At 42.7% G+C, this 15,649-nt stretch overlaps 1 protein-coding gene across 1 annotated transcript in view; it reads right to left on the reverse strand.

Annotated features, from left to right (window-relative positions):
- dzank1 (double zinc ribbon and ankyrin repeat domains 1) overlaps positions 1 to 15,649 on the reverse strand; it is a 66,053-nt gene that overhangs the window by 41,261 nt on the left and 9,143 nt on the right. The window contains exons 2-3 of the mRNA XM_056280596.1: positions 12,339 to 12,492; positions 12,028 to 12,187 (exon numbers count right to left, since the gene is read on the reverse strand). Of these exons, the coding sequence (XP_056136571.1) occupies positions 12,028 to 12,187; positions 12,339 to 12,492 (314 nt within the window). The remainder of the gene's footprint in view (positions 1 to 12,027; positions 12,188 to 12,338; positions 12,493 to 15,649) is intronic.

Below are 15,649 nucleotides of genomic sequence, written 5' to 3' on the forward strand. Positions count from 1 at the left end.
GTGTGATGCCGTTAGTGCTTTGTTGTTCACGGATGCAGCTTTTACAAAGCCATGTTCCTGCTGACGGTATGCACCAAGTTTTCTCTGAAAGAACTCGAGAGGCTTATTGACGTGACTGGGGTGTAATGTCTTGAAGTGTCTTCTTAATTTGTTTGGTTTCATACTACCAGCTGCCAGAGTTTTCAGACATAAAAATAATAATAATAATAATAATAATAATATGTTTTATTTGTGGGCCCCTTTCAGAGCACTCAAGGACACCTTACAGAACACAGTAAAAAACAAGCAGCAACTGTATCAGACAGCATAAAATCAAAACAAGCAGGGTAGACATAAAAAGATAACACAACAGATAAGTATAAAATCATCATCAAATCAAATCAAATCAATTTTATTTGTATAGCCCAATATCACAAATTACAAATTTGCCTCAGTGGGCTTAACAGCAACACAACATCCTGTCCTTAGAGCCACTCATCGGATAAGGAACACCTCCCTAAAAAACCCTAACAGGGAGAAACCTCAGGGAGAGCAACAGAGGAGGGATCTCTCTCCCAAGACGGACAGCGTGCAATGGATGTTGTGTTCACGCAATTTACACAATACAACATTGAAAGAGGATAACAAAATTATAATGGACATAACATTTATGAAGACCATGATGCACAGGATGCCAAGCAGTGTCTACATGTCAACGGAGCAGTCCAGGAGCCAAGCCACGCGGCCAGCATCATCATGTAAAAAAAGAAAAACTTGTGTGAGGAGTGGAAGGGCAGGCAGCATCCAAATGGCGACCACTATCACCATGGAGACCTGGGAGGAGAACCGACTGCACATGCAAGCAAGAGAGACTCACATGACACCATTCAAACACAGAAAAACAGAAATGAGAAGACATCATTTAGAGAGAGAGAAAAGACATGTTAGAGAAGAGAACAGTTTTCGTCATTAGCCATAATCAATTAAGTCATCAATTAGTCATAATCTATACTCTGCAATCTATACTCTATAATGTCATCGGCAGAGCAGTGGTTGGTAAATTAATTGAGACAGAAAACCAACCCGCCACCAGTACAGGCTGTGAAGCACTCAACTTAAAGGCAACTAATTGTAAGCTAAGGCAAAAAGATGAGTTTTAAGTTAGGATTTAAAGGACTCAACAGACTCTGATGGTCTGATGGCAGCAGGCAGGCTATTCCACAACAATGGAGCCCGATAGGAAAAGGCCCTGCCACCAGCTGACTTCTTTTTAACTTTGGGTACACACAGGAGCCCTGTATTTTGAGAACGAAGAGCTCGAGATGGCATGTAAGGTTTAAGGAGATCAGACAGGTAGGATGGGGCCAGCCCATTTAGGATTTTATAAGTCAGCAGAAGCACCTTGTATTCTGATCTAACATGGATAGGAAGCCAATGAAGGGAGGCAAGAATTGGTGTAATATGGTAAAATTTCCTAGATTTAGTTAGGATTCTAGCAGCAGCATGCTGAACCATCTGAAGACTTTTAGTACAAGAATGTGGCAGACCTGAAAACAGAACATTACAGTAATCAGGTCTGGATGAAACAAATCCATGTATTAGAATCTTTGCATCAGCCATGGAGAGAAAAGACCGAATTTTAGCTATGTTAAGTAAGTGAAAACAGGCAGTCTCGGTGATTTCTTTAATGTGCTTATCAAAGGAAAGGCTGGGATCAAACGTAACACCAAGATTTTTGGCTGCCACACTTTGTGAAACCACAAAAATGTCGATTGTTATCATTACTTGATCAAATTGATGTCTGTGTCTAGCAGGGCCAATGACCAGCAACTTGGTTTTATCCGAATTTAAAAGCAGAAAATTAAGTGACATCCAGTTTTTCACAGCAGCCAAGCAGGCCTCTAAGTTAATCATCTGAGTATGATCATCAACCCTTATAGGCACATACAGGTGAGTACCATCAGCATAGCAATGGAAATTTATTCCATAACTGCGTATAATTTGGCCAAGAGGTGTAATGTAAAGAGAGAAAAGTAGAGGGCCAAGAACTGAGCCCTGAGGCACACAATATTTAGCGTCAGAAAATGTTGATATAATATTATTATAGCAGACACAATGTGTTCTTCCAGATAAGTAGGACTTACGTCAAGAGAGAGCTAAGCTGGAGACACCAAAATTACAATTTCATCTATCTAAAAGTATACAATGATAAATGGTGTCAAAGGCTGCACTGAGGTCCAGTAGTAGAAGCACAGAAGTGGAATCAGAGTCGATAGCTAGTAAAAGATCATTCACCACTCTGGTCAGAGCAGTTTCAATGGAGTGAAAGGGCCTGAAAGCTGACTGAAAAGGTTCATATAGATGGTTTTCTTTTATATGGGTCAAAAGTTGTTGATACACAACTCTCTCTACTTTAGAGAAGAATGGAAGATTAGAGACTGGTCGATAGTTATTAAGAGACCCTGGATCGAGGTGCGGTTTTTTTAAGTAGAGGTTTAACCACAGCTGTCTTAAAACTGCTGGGAACAATGCCAGTAGTAAGTGATAAATTAACGATGTCTAGCATTGTAGGTCCAAGAAAAGGCCTGCATCGGCTTTGTGTCGATGCAGTTGCCCACTGGGGACTGGGGTTCGTGCCCCGGTCTCGTCAGATCTGACTATAGCCGGACTCGATGAAGCAGCAATCATTGGCAACACTGTCTTCGGGAGGGGGGCGGAGTTGGCTTGTATTCGTCACATGAATGCGTCTCTGTGTGTGTCGGAAAAAACAGTGGTTCGGCCTGGAGTCGCCCTGTCACGAAAGTGGGGAGGCGGTCTCCTTCGAGACTGCCGGCCGGAGAGATGCAGTTGGCGAACGCATGCAGTACGAGGGTGGGTGTTTGAATTAAAATAGGGATCGATTGGCCACTAAATTGGGAGAAAAAAGGGAAAAATCAGAAATAAATTAAAAAAAAAATAAAAACAAGTTTTGCTGGTAAGGGATCAAGTAGGCAAGCAGTTGGTTTCGAAGCTGACACGAACTTAGTCAAAGTATCAAGAGAGATAGTCTCAAAAGCTGTAATAACTGGAACTGTCAGTGTCTCATTTTATAGATATGAATTTAGTAAGACGGGATCTGCAGGAGTAGATGGAGTTGAAGAACTAATTTTGTTTAAGATCTCATCAACCTTATTGCAGAAAAAATCTAGAAATTCATGGGCTGTGAATGGCGAGCAGCTAATAGACGACTGCTTTTTAGTAAGTTTAGCTACAGTGTCAAAGAGAAATCTGGGGTTACGTTTAGTAATATTTATTACGTGAGAGAGATACGCTGTTTTTGCAGCAGATAAAGCACACTTGTGTCAATACCTTTCAAACTGTCTCACTCAGGATTTAAATATTTATCATTATTACTAGATCCATTCGTTCACTACGGGAACAAAACCTTATGGCACGAATGGCAACAGTCAGATCTGACCTGCAGAGGTGGAGTCATGTATCGCTTTCTTAAGCGGGAAGGGTACAGATTATCAAAATGAACATTTTACCTAGATACTTGTATGTTTTCCAATGTTCCCCTATCTTTTTGCATAGATCGTTTTTCAACTCTCTTGATGGCATTAATTCCTCGTTTATCTGGGCTGGTAAGCATGTGAGAATTGGTAGCCCCTTGCTACAGAGAGACAGGTCGTTGGGTGGGCTTGGCTCACCCAGCTTCCTTGGCTACTACTGGGCCACCAATGCACACAAGATCATGCTCTGGTTTGTTTCACCTCAGAGTAGCTGGTATCAGACTGAGGCTGACTCGTGCTCCTCATCTTCACCCCAGGCCTTGGCATGCAGCACCCTGCCCCTCTCCCCCTCACAGTACACATCTAACCCCATTGTTATCGGCACTCTGAGAATCTGCACACAGATTAGACGTCACTTTGGGTCACTCACTGTCCCCCAGGTGACCCCTACTTGCAATAATCATTTATTTTTGCCAGCTGAAATTGACCCTAGATTTACCTCTCTAAAGAGGAAAGGCATCTACCGCTTGGAAAACTTGTATATAGACAGCCTGTTTGCAAGCTTTGACCAATTATGTGCAGCTTTTGATTTAGGCAGCTCTGATTTTTTTTTAGATATTTTCAGCTACGGGATTTTGCTAGAACCCACTTCCCCCAGTTCCCCCAAATCCCGCCCCCCAATGGTGTATGTTGTGTAGTTGGTTTAGTATCAGACATCAACACACAAAGCAGAGGAACAGGGGAGCATGTACTTAGCACTTTTTTTTCATAGACACATTTTACTTCTTCTCCTTCTACACATGCGTAACTCACAGTACCTGGAACAGATTAACCAATAGTGCCACCTAGCGGTCTCCAACGTAAATAGCATTAACAGAACACAATGCATCACTATATATGTATATGGACACAACATCTTCCCCTTTTGAACAAAGAATACTTACCTTAGATTAGAACTGACAGTATTACACTGAATAATGTATGTAACCCAGTAACCTCATTCACTTTTCACATTTTCTTTTCCCTCCCCACATTAGTCAGAGGTTTTTTTTTCACTTTCCCATGACAAAGTCTTTGGTCCAGCGAGGTGGATTTCTAATCCTGGTAAACCTGAGCTGTTTACCAGAGTTAGAGTCAGGTGGTTTATCAGTCTCTGGTTTAGTACAGTCCATTGCTCTGTCAGAGCCAGTATCCGAGCTCAACTCTGGCAGTGCAGATAAGCGTGAGGCGTTCCAGATCCCTCCATCATCCAGCAAGTAAGTGTTTGTTCCTTTCTTTGTCACAACAGTCCTTGATTTTGTGAACTTCAGTTCTCCTTTCTTTACCTTCCATGGCTTCCTAATCCGTACTTTGTCACCGGACTGGAAATCGGTTGATTTGGCGTGTCTGTGAGCATCCGTGTATTCTTTCATCTTCACTTGTTTTTGCTTCACTCTTTCACGCACAGCGTGTCCATCTGAGGTACAGACATCTCCATCACCTGTAGCTTTGTTTTCATTCGTCGACCATGGAGCAGTTCTCAAGGGGATACCCCAGTCGTAGAATGTGGCGTTGCTCTGTAATCATTCCTGAGAACTTACCATCAGGTACGTTCTCACGAAGGATTTCCAGGGTTCTCTTTGGATTGATGCAGTGTGTAGGCAGTCTTTAAGGCTTCAACTTCTCCATTGGCTCTTGGATAATAAACTGAAGATCTCAGGTGTCTGATTTCCCTCTTTTTGATAAAGTCAGAGAACTGAAAGGAGAGGAATTGAGGTCCATTATCACTGATCAGTTCTTTTGGATTCCCGTCTCAAGAGAAAACAGTGGTCAGGAACTGGATGACAGTAGCTGTGTCAGCACGGGGAGCAAAGGCTACTTCAGGCCAATTACTAAAGTAGTCTACCAGTGTTATGGCATATCTGCAATCAGCAGGTGCTATCTCAAATGGACCTACGATGTCCACGGAAACCTTTTCCCAGGCAGCAGCTGATAGAGGAATGGTTTGGAGTGGAGCATCATGAGTTACAGTCGACATCATTCTGTCTGCAGGTTGTACAGCTCTTAATCCCTTTAGTTTATAAATATATTCCTTTGTAACTTGCTGTTTGCATATACTATTGCAATACTATTGTGTGAGGTTTGATAAAGTTTTACATAAGTGACCAGTTTCTGGGCAATAGGCCTATTTTCAGTGTACCTATTTGGCCAATTGGGTGTTAAGTGGTCAGGGTGTGGCCAGAACATCACAGGGATTTATAAGTCTGGCCTCATTCAGTTTCAGTCCAGTGTGCATTTTAACTTCTGGAGCGATTCTGAATTTCTGGTTCGTCTAGAATAGAGTAAGTATCATCTTTCTTGCTTAACAAGTTGATACTAGTCTTATTCCAGTTGCTTGAGTATTAGTCCTTTTCTCTATACATCTGCTGCTGGTTCCTAGTGGGATCTCATTCTAGCTGTAGCTGTCTTGTTCTATTTACTTACTTGTCTTATTTACTTAATCTAGCTGTAGCTGTTTTTTCACCTAGTGTGCCCTTAAATATGTCTTGTTGCCTAGCTGTTTTGACTTAGTTATCCTTTTAGCTTATAAATATATTCCTTGGTAACTTGTTGTTTGCAGTTTTAATAGTATTGTGTGAGGTTTGATAGAGTTTTACATAAGTGTCCAGTTTCTGGGCAAAAAGCCTATTTTCAGTGTACCTCTTTGGCCAATTGGGTGTTAAGTGGCCAGGGTGTGGCCTGCACTCCTGGCAGCCAGTTAGCAATCGGTGTTCTTTAAATCACTGCTGGTTCTTGGAAGCGTTGCATCAGGCAAACAAGCCTAGGTTGAACGAAGGCTAGAGTGACTTTTTCAAGCCAAGACTTCGTCAAGCACGGACTGCTCTTTTTAGATCCGGTCAGTCATCTGTATTTTGTGTACCTAGTATAGACTATGTATTTCCTTTGTATTCCTGTCCTTTCCTCTTCCCGGAGCTGGCATAGACGTTGGGTCACTCCTAGGCGCTGTGACCCTACCAATCTCATCTATCCCACTCTCTCCACTCACGTTGAGCAAGTGGTGACGGGAGGGCTCTGGAATTGCCAGTCTGCGGTGCCGAAAGCTGAGTTTATCTCAGGCTATGCATCCCCCCCTGCGCTCTGGAAGGCGCTACAGAAGCCTCAGAGCCCACACGACCAGGCTCAAAAACAGCTTCTTTCCACAAGCTGTTGCCCACCTGAACCTGGCCACCCACTGAATGTCTGTAGATATTTTTAAATATTTTGTACTCAAGCTCTCTTTTAACTTATTTTTAGCTTTGGTCTTCATGTGTGTATATCTTATACTGTGTTTGCTGTATTTGTCTGTGTCTGTCTGCACTGTTTGGTGAAGCCACAGCCCTCATTTCATTTTAACATGTGCCTGCACATTGTTTTTAATGACAATAAAATTGAATTGAATTGAATTGAATTGAATTTGACCTTCACCTCTCACCCTCTCCTCCTACCCACAAGGCCAGCAACCAGCTGGACCTTACCTTTACTAGACACTGTCCTATTTCCAATCTCTCTGTTACTCCCCTCCAGCTCTCTGACCACTATTTCATGTCCTACTCTCTCTGCCTCTCTTCACCCCCCTCAGCCCCTTCCCCTACCCACATGGTTTCCACCCATAGATACCTCCGCTCTCTCTCCGCCACTGATCTTTCTTCCTCTGTTACCTCCATCCTCCCTACACCTGAATCTTTCTCTCTCCTACCCCCTGACACTGCAACTGATCTTCTTCTCTCTACCCTCTCCTCTTCTCTGGACAATCTCTGTCCCCTCACCTCCAGGCCTGCATGCCCAACTCCACCTGCCCCTTGGCTGACCAACTCAGTACGTACTGACAGACGGAGCCTGAGAGTGGCAGAGCACAAATGGAGAAAAGGCAAACTCCCAGAGGACCTTCTCAACTTCCAATCTCTTCTTTCCACTTTCTCATCCTCCCTTTCTGCTGCTAAGGCTGCCTTCTATCGCTCTAAAATCATATCCTCTGCCTCTAATCCTAAGAAACTCTTTGACACCTTCTCTACACTTCTTCAACCCCCACCTCCTCCTCTTACTTCCTCCCTTCTCCCTGATGACTTCGCTAACTTCTTTGACAAGAAGGTAAACGACATCAGATCCTCCTTTTCTCACCACCCGGTTAGTGCTGCTTGCACTATCCCACCCTCTGCACCCTCCCTCACCTCTCCACATCCCACCCTATCCCACCTTGCTCCCCTCTCCCCCGACGAGGTTCTAAACCTCATCACATCCAGTCGCCCCACCACATGCTCCCTTGACCCGGTCCTCTCCCCTCTTCTTCAGTCTATAGCACCTGAACTCCTTCCCTATCTAACCCACCTCATCAACACCTCCCTCCAGGCAGGATGCTTTCCATCTGCCATCAAGACTGCTAGAGTCACCCCCCCCCTCTTCAGGAAACCATCACTTAACCCCTTTGATGTCAAAAACTACAGACCGTATTCCCTTCTACCCTTTCTATCCAAAACTTTCGAACGTGCTGTCTTTAACCAACTTTCTTTGTACCTCCACCAGAACAACCTTCTGGACCCCAACCAGTCTGGGTTCAGGGTGGGTCACTCGACAGAGATGGCCCTCCTTGCAGTGACGGAATCGCTGCACTCTGCGAGAGCAAACTCTCTCTCCTCTGTCTCCTCGGTCAACCAACTGTTGTTTGCTGCAAATGTTGCATCGGTTGCTAGCTGCTGCAGATTTCTCCTCTATAACATCAGGAGGATTCACCCATTCCTCACCGAGGAGACAGCACAGGTGCTCATCCAGGCTCTGTTCATCTCCCTGCTGGACTACAGCATCATTGATTTTGTGCAGCACAGCACGGAGATTGGCCTCATGTTCAGCTTCTGAGGATCCATAGATGATTACATCATCGAGGTAACATTGCACCCCTTTGAGGCCACTGAGGATCGTTGTCATCATCTTCTGAAATGTAGCAGGGGCAGAACTCAGTCCATAAGGAACTCGGCAGTGTTGGTATAGGCCTTCATGCGTAATGAAAGCGGTGAGCCCTCTGCTCTCTTCATACAGCTTCAGTTGATGGTATGCAGATTTGAGATCCAGGGTAGAGAACATGACAGATCCACGCAGCTCAGACAGTATGTCCTCAATCAGTGGTAAGGGATGTCTGTCAATGACTACTGCTTTGTTAGGTTCCCTCAAATCGACGCACATGCATATGCCATCCGTCTTCTTCTTAGTGACTACAACTGGGGATACCCATTCAGATGCATCAACTTTCTCAATAATCCCATTTTCCTCCAGGTTCTTGAGTTCATCGGAAACGGCCTCACGGACTGAAAGCAGTAAGCATCAAAGCTTTTGTTGTATGAGCTTCACTTCTGGTCGTACCTTCACTTTGTGTACAAAGTCCTTTCCACATCTAAATGCAGCTGGAGTCTCACTTTTCTGTTTGCTGCTAGTGGGCGGAGCTTCGGTTTGGTGGAGTGTCGCACAGACATTGGCAGTCTCAGGTATTAACTGTCCTCCTTTGATGCGTAGCTGGAGAGCAGTCACCAGGTCCATACCTAGTATAGGTGTCCCTGTTTTCACTATGTAAAAGTCTGTGGAGACACTCTTGTCATAGTAATGTCAGCTTTAAGACATCCTAACATATTCAGCTTCTCTCTGGAATATGTAACAAGCTGTATTCTAGGTTCACTTAGCTTACTTGAACCAAAATGTTCACTGTAAACATTCTCAGGCAGTATAGAAACACCAGACCCTGTATCAACAAGTAATTCAACAGTACATGCCTGTGCAGTAGTAGGTGCAGTAATAGTAGCAGCGCACATTAGCTTAGCAGCTGTTTCAGTAGTAGAAGTAACAGTTAAGACAGTAATATCAGGCACAGTCACTTCATTAACAGACTTTTGGGAGGATTTGCACACTCTAGACAAATGTCTCATCTTTCCACATGTTTTACATTTGCAGTCCTTCGCAGGGCAGGATTTATTGTTGGCTAGGTGGTCAGCCGAGCCACAACGATACCATGTGTGGGTTGCATCCGTTTTCTGAACAGTCTTGTATTTTGCTTGCGCGCCTTCTTTTGGACTTGAACGGCGGCGACGTGCTTTGTGTCACCATCAGCAATGACTTTTGCATCAGCTATAGCAGCTTCAGTACGCCTAGCTACTTCCTAAGCTCTATCAAGTGTCAGGTCCTCCTCCATTAACAGTCTCTCACATAAACGAGGATTATTTGTCTTCTCTACGATCTGATCACGCAGCGTTTCACTTTCCATATTGCCAAACTTACGTTTCATCACGAGCTGCCTAAAGCGGTACCTCTCGGCGACAACGTTCAGTTTGGGGGTGAAATACACCCCCAAAGCCTGCACAGAGCCATCGTAGGTATCAGCGGTGAGCGGCAAGGTGCTGTAGATTCTTTGTCCCTCTGTTCCTAAGCAGTGAACTAGCAAGGCTCTCTGTCTCTCGGCAGGGAAGTCACTTCCCCCGATAGCAAGCAGGTAATTGTCCAACAACTTTTGCCACGCAGCAAATGCGGTTTTCGGTTCACCTGGGCACTCCAGGAACACGGCAGGAGGTTGCAAGGAGAGCAAAGCCATCTCTTCGTCACTACCACTCTCGTTTCCACTTTGTTGTGTAGTTGTTTCAGTATCAGACATCAACACACAAAGCAGAGGAACAGGGGAGCATGTACTTTACTTAGCACTTTTTTTTTCATAGACACATTTTACTTCTTCTCCTTCTACACAGGCGTAACTCACAGTAACTGGAACAGCTTAACCAATAGTGCCACCTAACGGTCTCCAACGTAAATAGCATTAACAGAACACAATGCATTACTATATATGTATTTTACATAACAGGGTAGATGTTATACTTAGAGCCAGACCCTTACCCAAGGGCCATGTCTCCTACTTGTATGGCCTCATATCTCTAGTGGATGAGTCATTAACAAGGTCAGGACCGATTGGGAGAATAGATTGCAGATTACCTTCTCTGATAATTTCTGGGAAGAAGCCCTAACAGCTGTCATTCATCTTCTAGCTGTGCTAGGCTTAACCCAGTGTTTCTCAATCCAGTCCTCAAGGACCCCCTATCCTGCAGATTTTCATTGTAACCCTGCATAGGTAGCCCTGCTTGTACTTACTCAACCAATCATTTCACAGCACTTAATTATGTAAGGTGTGCAACATCTGACATAATATTGCTGACTGGTTGAATAACTACATACAGGTACGTATTCAGGGTTGCGAAGAAAATCTGCAAGATAGGGGGTCCTTCAGGACTGGGTTGGGAAACACTGGCTTAACCTTATACAGTTCAAGGTACTTAATAGACCCCATTATAGCAATGCTAGATTTTCCAGATTTTACCCAGTTAGACTAGATGATAGATGTAATAGATACACACAAGCCCCCTGGGATCTGACCCACATGTTCTGGTCGTGCCCTAACTTGAGTCAATTCTGATAATCATTTTTTGACGCACTCTCAGAAATTTTAAAAATCGAAATCCCTCCCTCCCCTCATGTAGCTATATTTGGTAGACCTCCAGACGAAATCACTACAACAACCATCCAAACCAACGTTATCATGTTTACCTCCTTGATCACCCGTAAGAAAATTCTCCTTTTACGGAAGTCCACTCTGCCACCTTCATTTAAATCCTGGCTGCTCGACATTCTGTCTCTCCTAAAACTGGGGAAAATTAAATTTACAACGAGAGGTTCCCCTGATAGATTTTAATCTCACTGGAGACCATTGATCAGTTATGTTGACCAGCTCCCCCCTGGCAGGGTGTCGCAGTAATGGGATGTCTTGTGTCTGCCTGCATCAGGCGCGGGTTTTGCTGTCTGTCTGCTGCAAGGCCCCCATATAAGAGCCCTGTATACGAAGGAGTGTACCAAGGCTCTGCGTGTGCAGTAGAGCGCATGCTGTGTCTTCCTGAGCTTCAGATCATCAACAGTCCAGCATAACGGCCTGAATGTCAGCAACTACCGACTCTTCTTTTCTAGTGTTTGTTTCTATGTATTATTATGGTTTTTACTTTTTGTTTGCTCATGTCGCTGTGTATGTGAGTGCTCGATTTGACTTCATGCTTTACGCACTGTTTCAATCCCATCAAGGAGGACTGTGGGGTGGGAATTAGAGTTGGCTCATAGGGGCCCTGGTTTGAGGGAAAGCGGGTTTGAAATTGTAAAAAAAGAAAACACCTGTTCTTTTGTGGTTGTGCTACATCCTTGTCCTAATAAAATATTGTAATAAAAAAAGTTCTAGACAAAACGATGGATGACCGCAGTTACATTCAAATTTGTTTTCAGGTAACTGATGCCAGAACGGCTGAAAAATGGTTTTTATGAGAAAATGTTCCACCTCTGTTCTTACAAAACAATTAATGGCCCAAAATCAAAGCAAATACCTTAAAAAGACAGTAAGTCCAGTCTGTGGCTGACCAAAAGTAATGGCCTATCAGGAACTGCACTCAGGAGACATATGAACCACGTGACCTCAGGTTCAGGTAATGTCAATGGAAAGAAATTAGTCTGGAGTTATTCTTCTTTTTCTTCTTACCTGTCTGAAATATTCTGTCTGCTTGTTCTCCTTCCTATTCTCCATGTTCTCCTTCCTGGACACGTTCTCCTTCCTGTCTTCTGTGTTCTCCTTCCTAGACACTGACTCATTTAAATTCACCAAGAAGCGCTTCGTAACTACAGCACTCTCTCTGCCATCACTAGACAGACAGATAGACGGACAGATGGACAGATAGGCAGATAGATAGATAGCATGTAAAGTTAGCATATGTCTCTTCCTCTACAGAAGTCATGTTTTTGTGTTGAGTGTGTAGCTATAAAGTGAACACGTGACTTAAAGCAGTATCTCACCTTGTGACAGCCACAGACCTGACAGACACCCGGCCTGCAGGAAGCAGGACTGGACTGCAGTACTTCTGAGTACTGCCCACACCTGAACCGGATCTCTGTACTACGTCAGGTTTAGTCCCATCCAAAGTGTAGTAGATCTGCACACCAGGGGTATCTGAGGAATCAGAAAAACTTAATGTACCGACACCATGTTTACTATGACTATAGCTACTACTAAAACTACCACTACTACTAGTGTTGAATCTACATCCGGTTTAGTCTTATCCACAGTGTAGTAGATCTCCACATACTACTATTAATACTAATGATAATGAAATACAACAGTAATTATCAGGCGCACGGGAAGACGTCTTAAGTAGGGGGCTGTCAACTAAAACGAAAAGTATTGTGGGAGCCGGCGTGGAAGAACGAGTTGAGAGGCAGAGACCTCTTTTTAATCACAACTCCCATGCCTCATAACCCCGGGAGTGCTCTTTTATTCACACCGGCCAGAATGGACCAGAACTGACCACAACATCATGAGTCCCCCCGTCCCAAGTGGCGACATCAGTCCCATGCACGGTCCTACAATCAGTTAGTCAGTAAACGGTCCCCTACTTAGTGTGAGTCGAACCCCCGAAAATAACAAATAACCACAACATGAACACCACATCATTACAACACAAGAGGCCCTTTCCACAATGACGTCAATTAACTTCCGCATGTCCGCGAAGCAGGTTCTCTTTACTTCCGTTTGCACGTAGACGACTCATGGATGTAGAGACGACTTCTGAAAATGCAGGAATGCTCAACCTGAAGTCATTTCCAAAGGTAACGTTAAGAATAGCTTATCATAGTCATATGGTTATGACTATGATTCTGTCTGTCTTTAAAGTCATTTTTTTCTGACTATCTGTCAGTCTGTCTGTCTGTCTGTCTGTCTGTCTGCGTATCTATCTGTCTATCTATCTATCTACTACCCTGTTACTTGTTCTTAGCACTTATTGTATTCACTCATTTAAAAAAAACTAATCTCCTTCTTGTGCTTTCACTGTAGCACTGGTTTTGCTCTTAGATGCTTGTTTAGATGCACTTATGACCTCTGGTGACTAGTAGTTCTCCTGATCTCCTACGTTACATGATGCTCTTATTGTAAGTCGCTTTGGATAAAAGCGTCGGCTAAATGACTGCAATGTAATGTAATCTATCTATCTGTCTGTCTGTCTGTCTGTCTGCCTATCTATCTATCTATCTATCTATCTATCTATCTATCTATCTATCTATCTATCTATCTATCTATCTATCTATCTATCTATCTATCTATCTATCTATCTATCTATCTGTCTGTCTCTCTATCTCTCTATCTATCTGTCTGTCTGTCTGTCTGTCTGTCTGTCTGTCTGTCTGTCTATCTATCTATCTATCTATCTATCTATCTATCTATCTATCTATCTATCTATCTATCTATCTATCTATCTATCTCTGTCTGTCTGTCTGTCTGTCTGTCTGTCTGTCTGTCTGTCTGTCTGTCTCTATCTATTTATCTGTCTGTCTGTCTACATATCTATCTATCTATCTATCTATCTATCTATCTATCTATCTATCTATCTATCTATCTATCTATCTATCTATCTATCTATCTATCTATCTATCTATCTATCTATCTATCTATCTATCTGTCTGTCTGTCTGTCTGCCTATCGATCGATCTGTCTGTCTACCTATCTATCTATCTATCTATCTATCTATCTATCTATCTATCTATCTATCTATCTATCTATCTATCTATCTATCTATCTATCTATCTATCTATCTATCTATCTATCTGTCTGTCTGTCTGTCTGTCGGTCTACCTATCTATCTATCTATCTATCTATCTATCTATCTATCTATCTATCTATCTATCTATCTATCTATCTATCTATCTATCTATCTATCTATCTATCTATCTATCTGTCTGTCTGTCTGTCTGTCTGTCTGTCTGTCTGTCTGTCTGTCTGTCTGTCTGTCTGTCTGTCTGTCTGTCTGTCTGTCTGTCTGTCTGTCTGTCTGTCTTCTGTCTATCTGTCTGTCTGTCTGTCTGTCTGTCTGTCTGTCTGTCTGTCTGTCTGTCTGTCTGTCTGTCTGTCTATCTGTCTACCTATCTAACCTGAACCCTAACCCTGGTGGACAGAAGGATCATATTTAAAAACTATTCCTCTGCGGATTTAGATGGTCTTTAAAAACTCTTCCTCTGTGGATTTAGATGCTCTTTAAAAACTCTTCCTCTGCGGATTTAGATGCTCTTTAAAAACTCTTCCTCTGTGGATTTAGATGCTCTTTAAAAACTCTTCCTCTGTCTTCCTCTATGGATTTAGATGCTCTTTAAACACTTCCTATGTGGATTTAGATGCTTTTAAAAAAAAATCTTCCTCTGTGGATTTAGATGCTCTTTAAAAACTCGTCCTCTGTGGAATTAGATGCTCTTTAAAAATCCTTACTCTGTGGATTTAGATGCTCTTTAAAAAATCTTCCTCTGTGGCTTTAGATGCTCTTTAAAAATTCTTCCTCTGTGGATTTACATGCTCTTTAAAAATTCTTCCTCTGTGGCTTTAGATGCTCTTTAAAAACTATTCCTCTGCGGATTTAGATGCTCTTTAAAAACTCTTCCTGTGGATTTAGATGCTCTTTAAAAATCCTTACTCTGTGGGTTTAGATGCTCTTTAAAAACTCTTCCTCTGTGGATTTAGATGCTCTTTAAAAATTCTTCCTCTGTGGATTTAGATGCTCTTTAAAAAACTCTTCCTCTATGGATTTAGATGCACTTTAAACACTCTTCCTCTGCGGATTTAGATGTTCTTTAAAAATCCTTACTCTGTGGCTTTAGATGCTCTTTAAATACTCTTCCTCTGTGGATTTAGATGCTCTTAAAAAATCTTCCTCTGTGGATTTAGATGGTCTTTAAAAATCCTTACTCTGTGGCTTTAGATGCTCTTTAAATACTCTTCCTCTGTGGATTTAGATGCTCTGAAAAAATCTTCCTCTGTGGATTTAGGTGCTCTTTAAAAACTATTCCTCTACGGATTTAGATGCTCTTTAAAAAAACTCGTCCTCTATGGATTTACATGCTCTTTAAACACTTCCTCTGTGGATTTAGATGCTTTTTAAAAAAAAAAAAACTCTTCCTCTGTGGATTTAGATGCTCTTTAAAAACTATTCCTCTGCGGATTTAGATGCTCTTTAAAAACTCTTCCTCTGTGGAATTAGATGCTCTTTAAAAATCCTTACTCTGTGGCTTTAGATGCTCTTTAAAAACTCTTCCTCTGTGGATTTAGATGCTCTTTAAAAATTCTT

This window comes from Lampris incognitus, chromosome 5 (assembly GCF_029633865.1).
Source record: "Lampris incognitus isolate fLamInc1 chromosome 5, fLamInc1.hap2, whole genome shotgun sequence".
Lineage (NCBI taxonomy): Eukaryota > Metazoa > Chordata > Actinopteri > Lampriformes > Lampridae > Lampris > Lampris incognitus.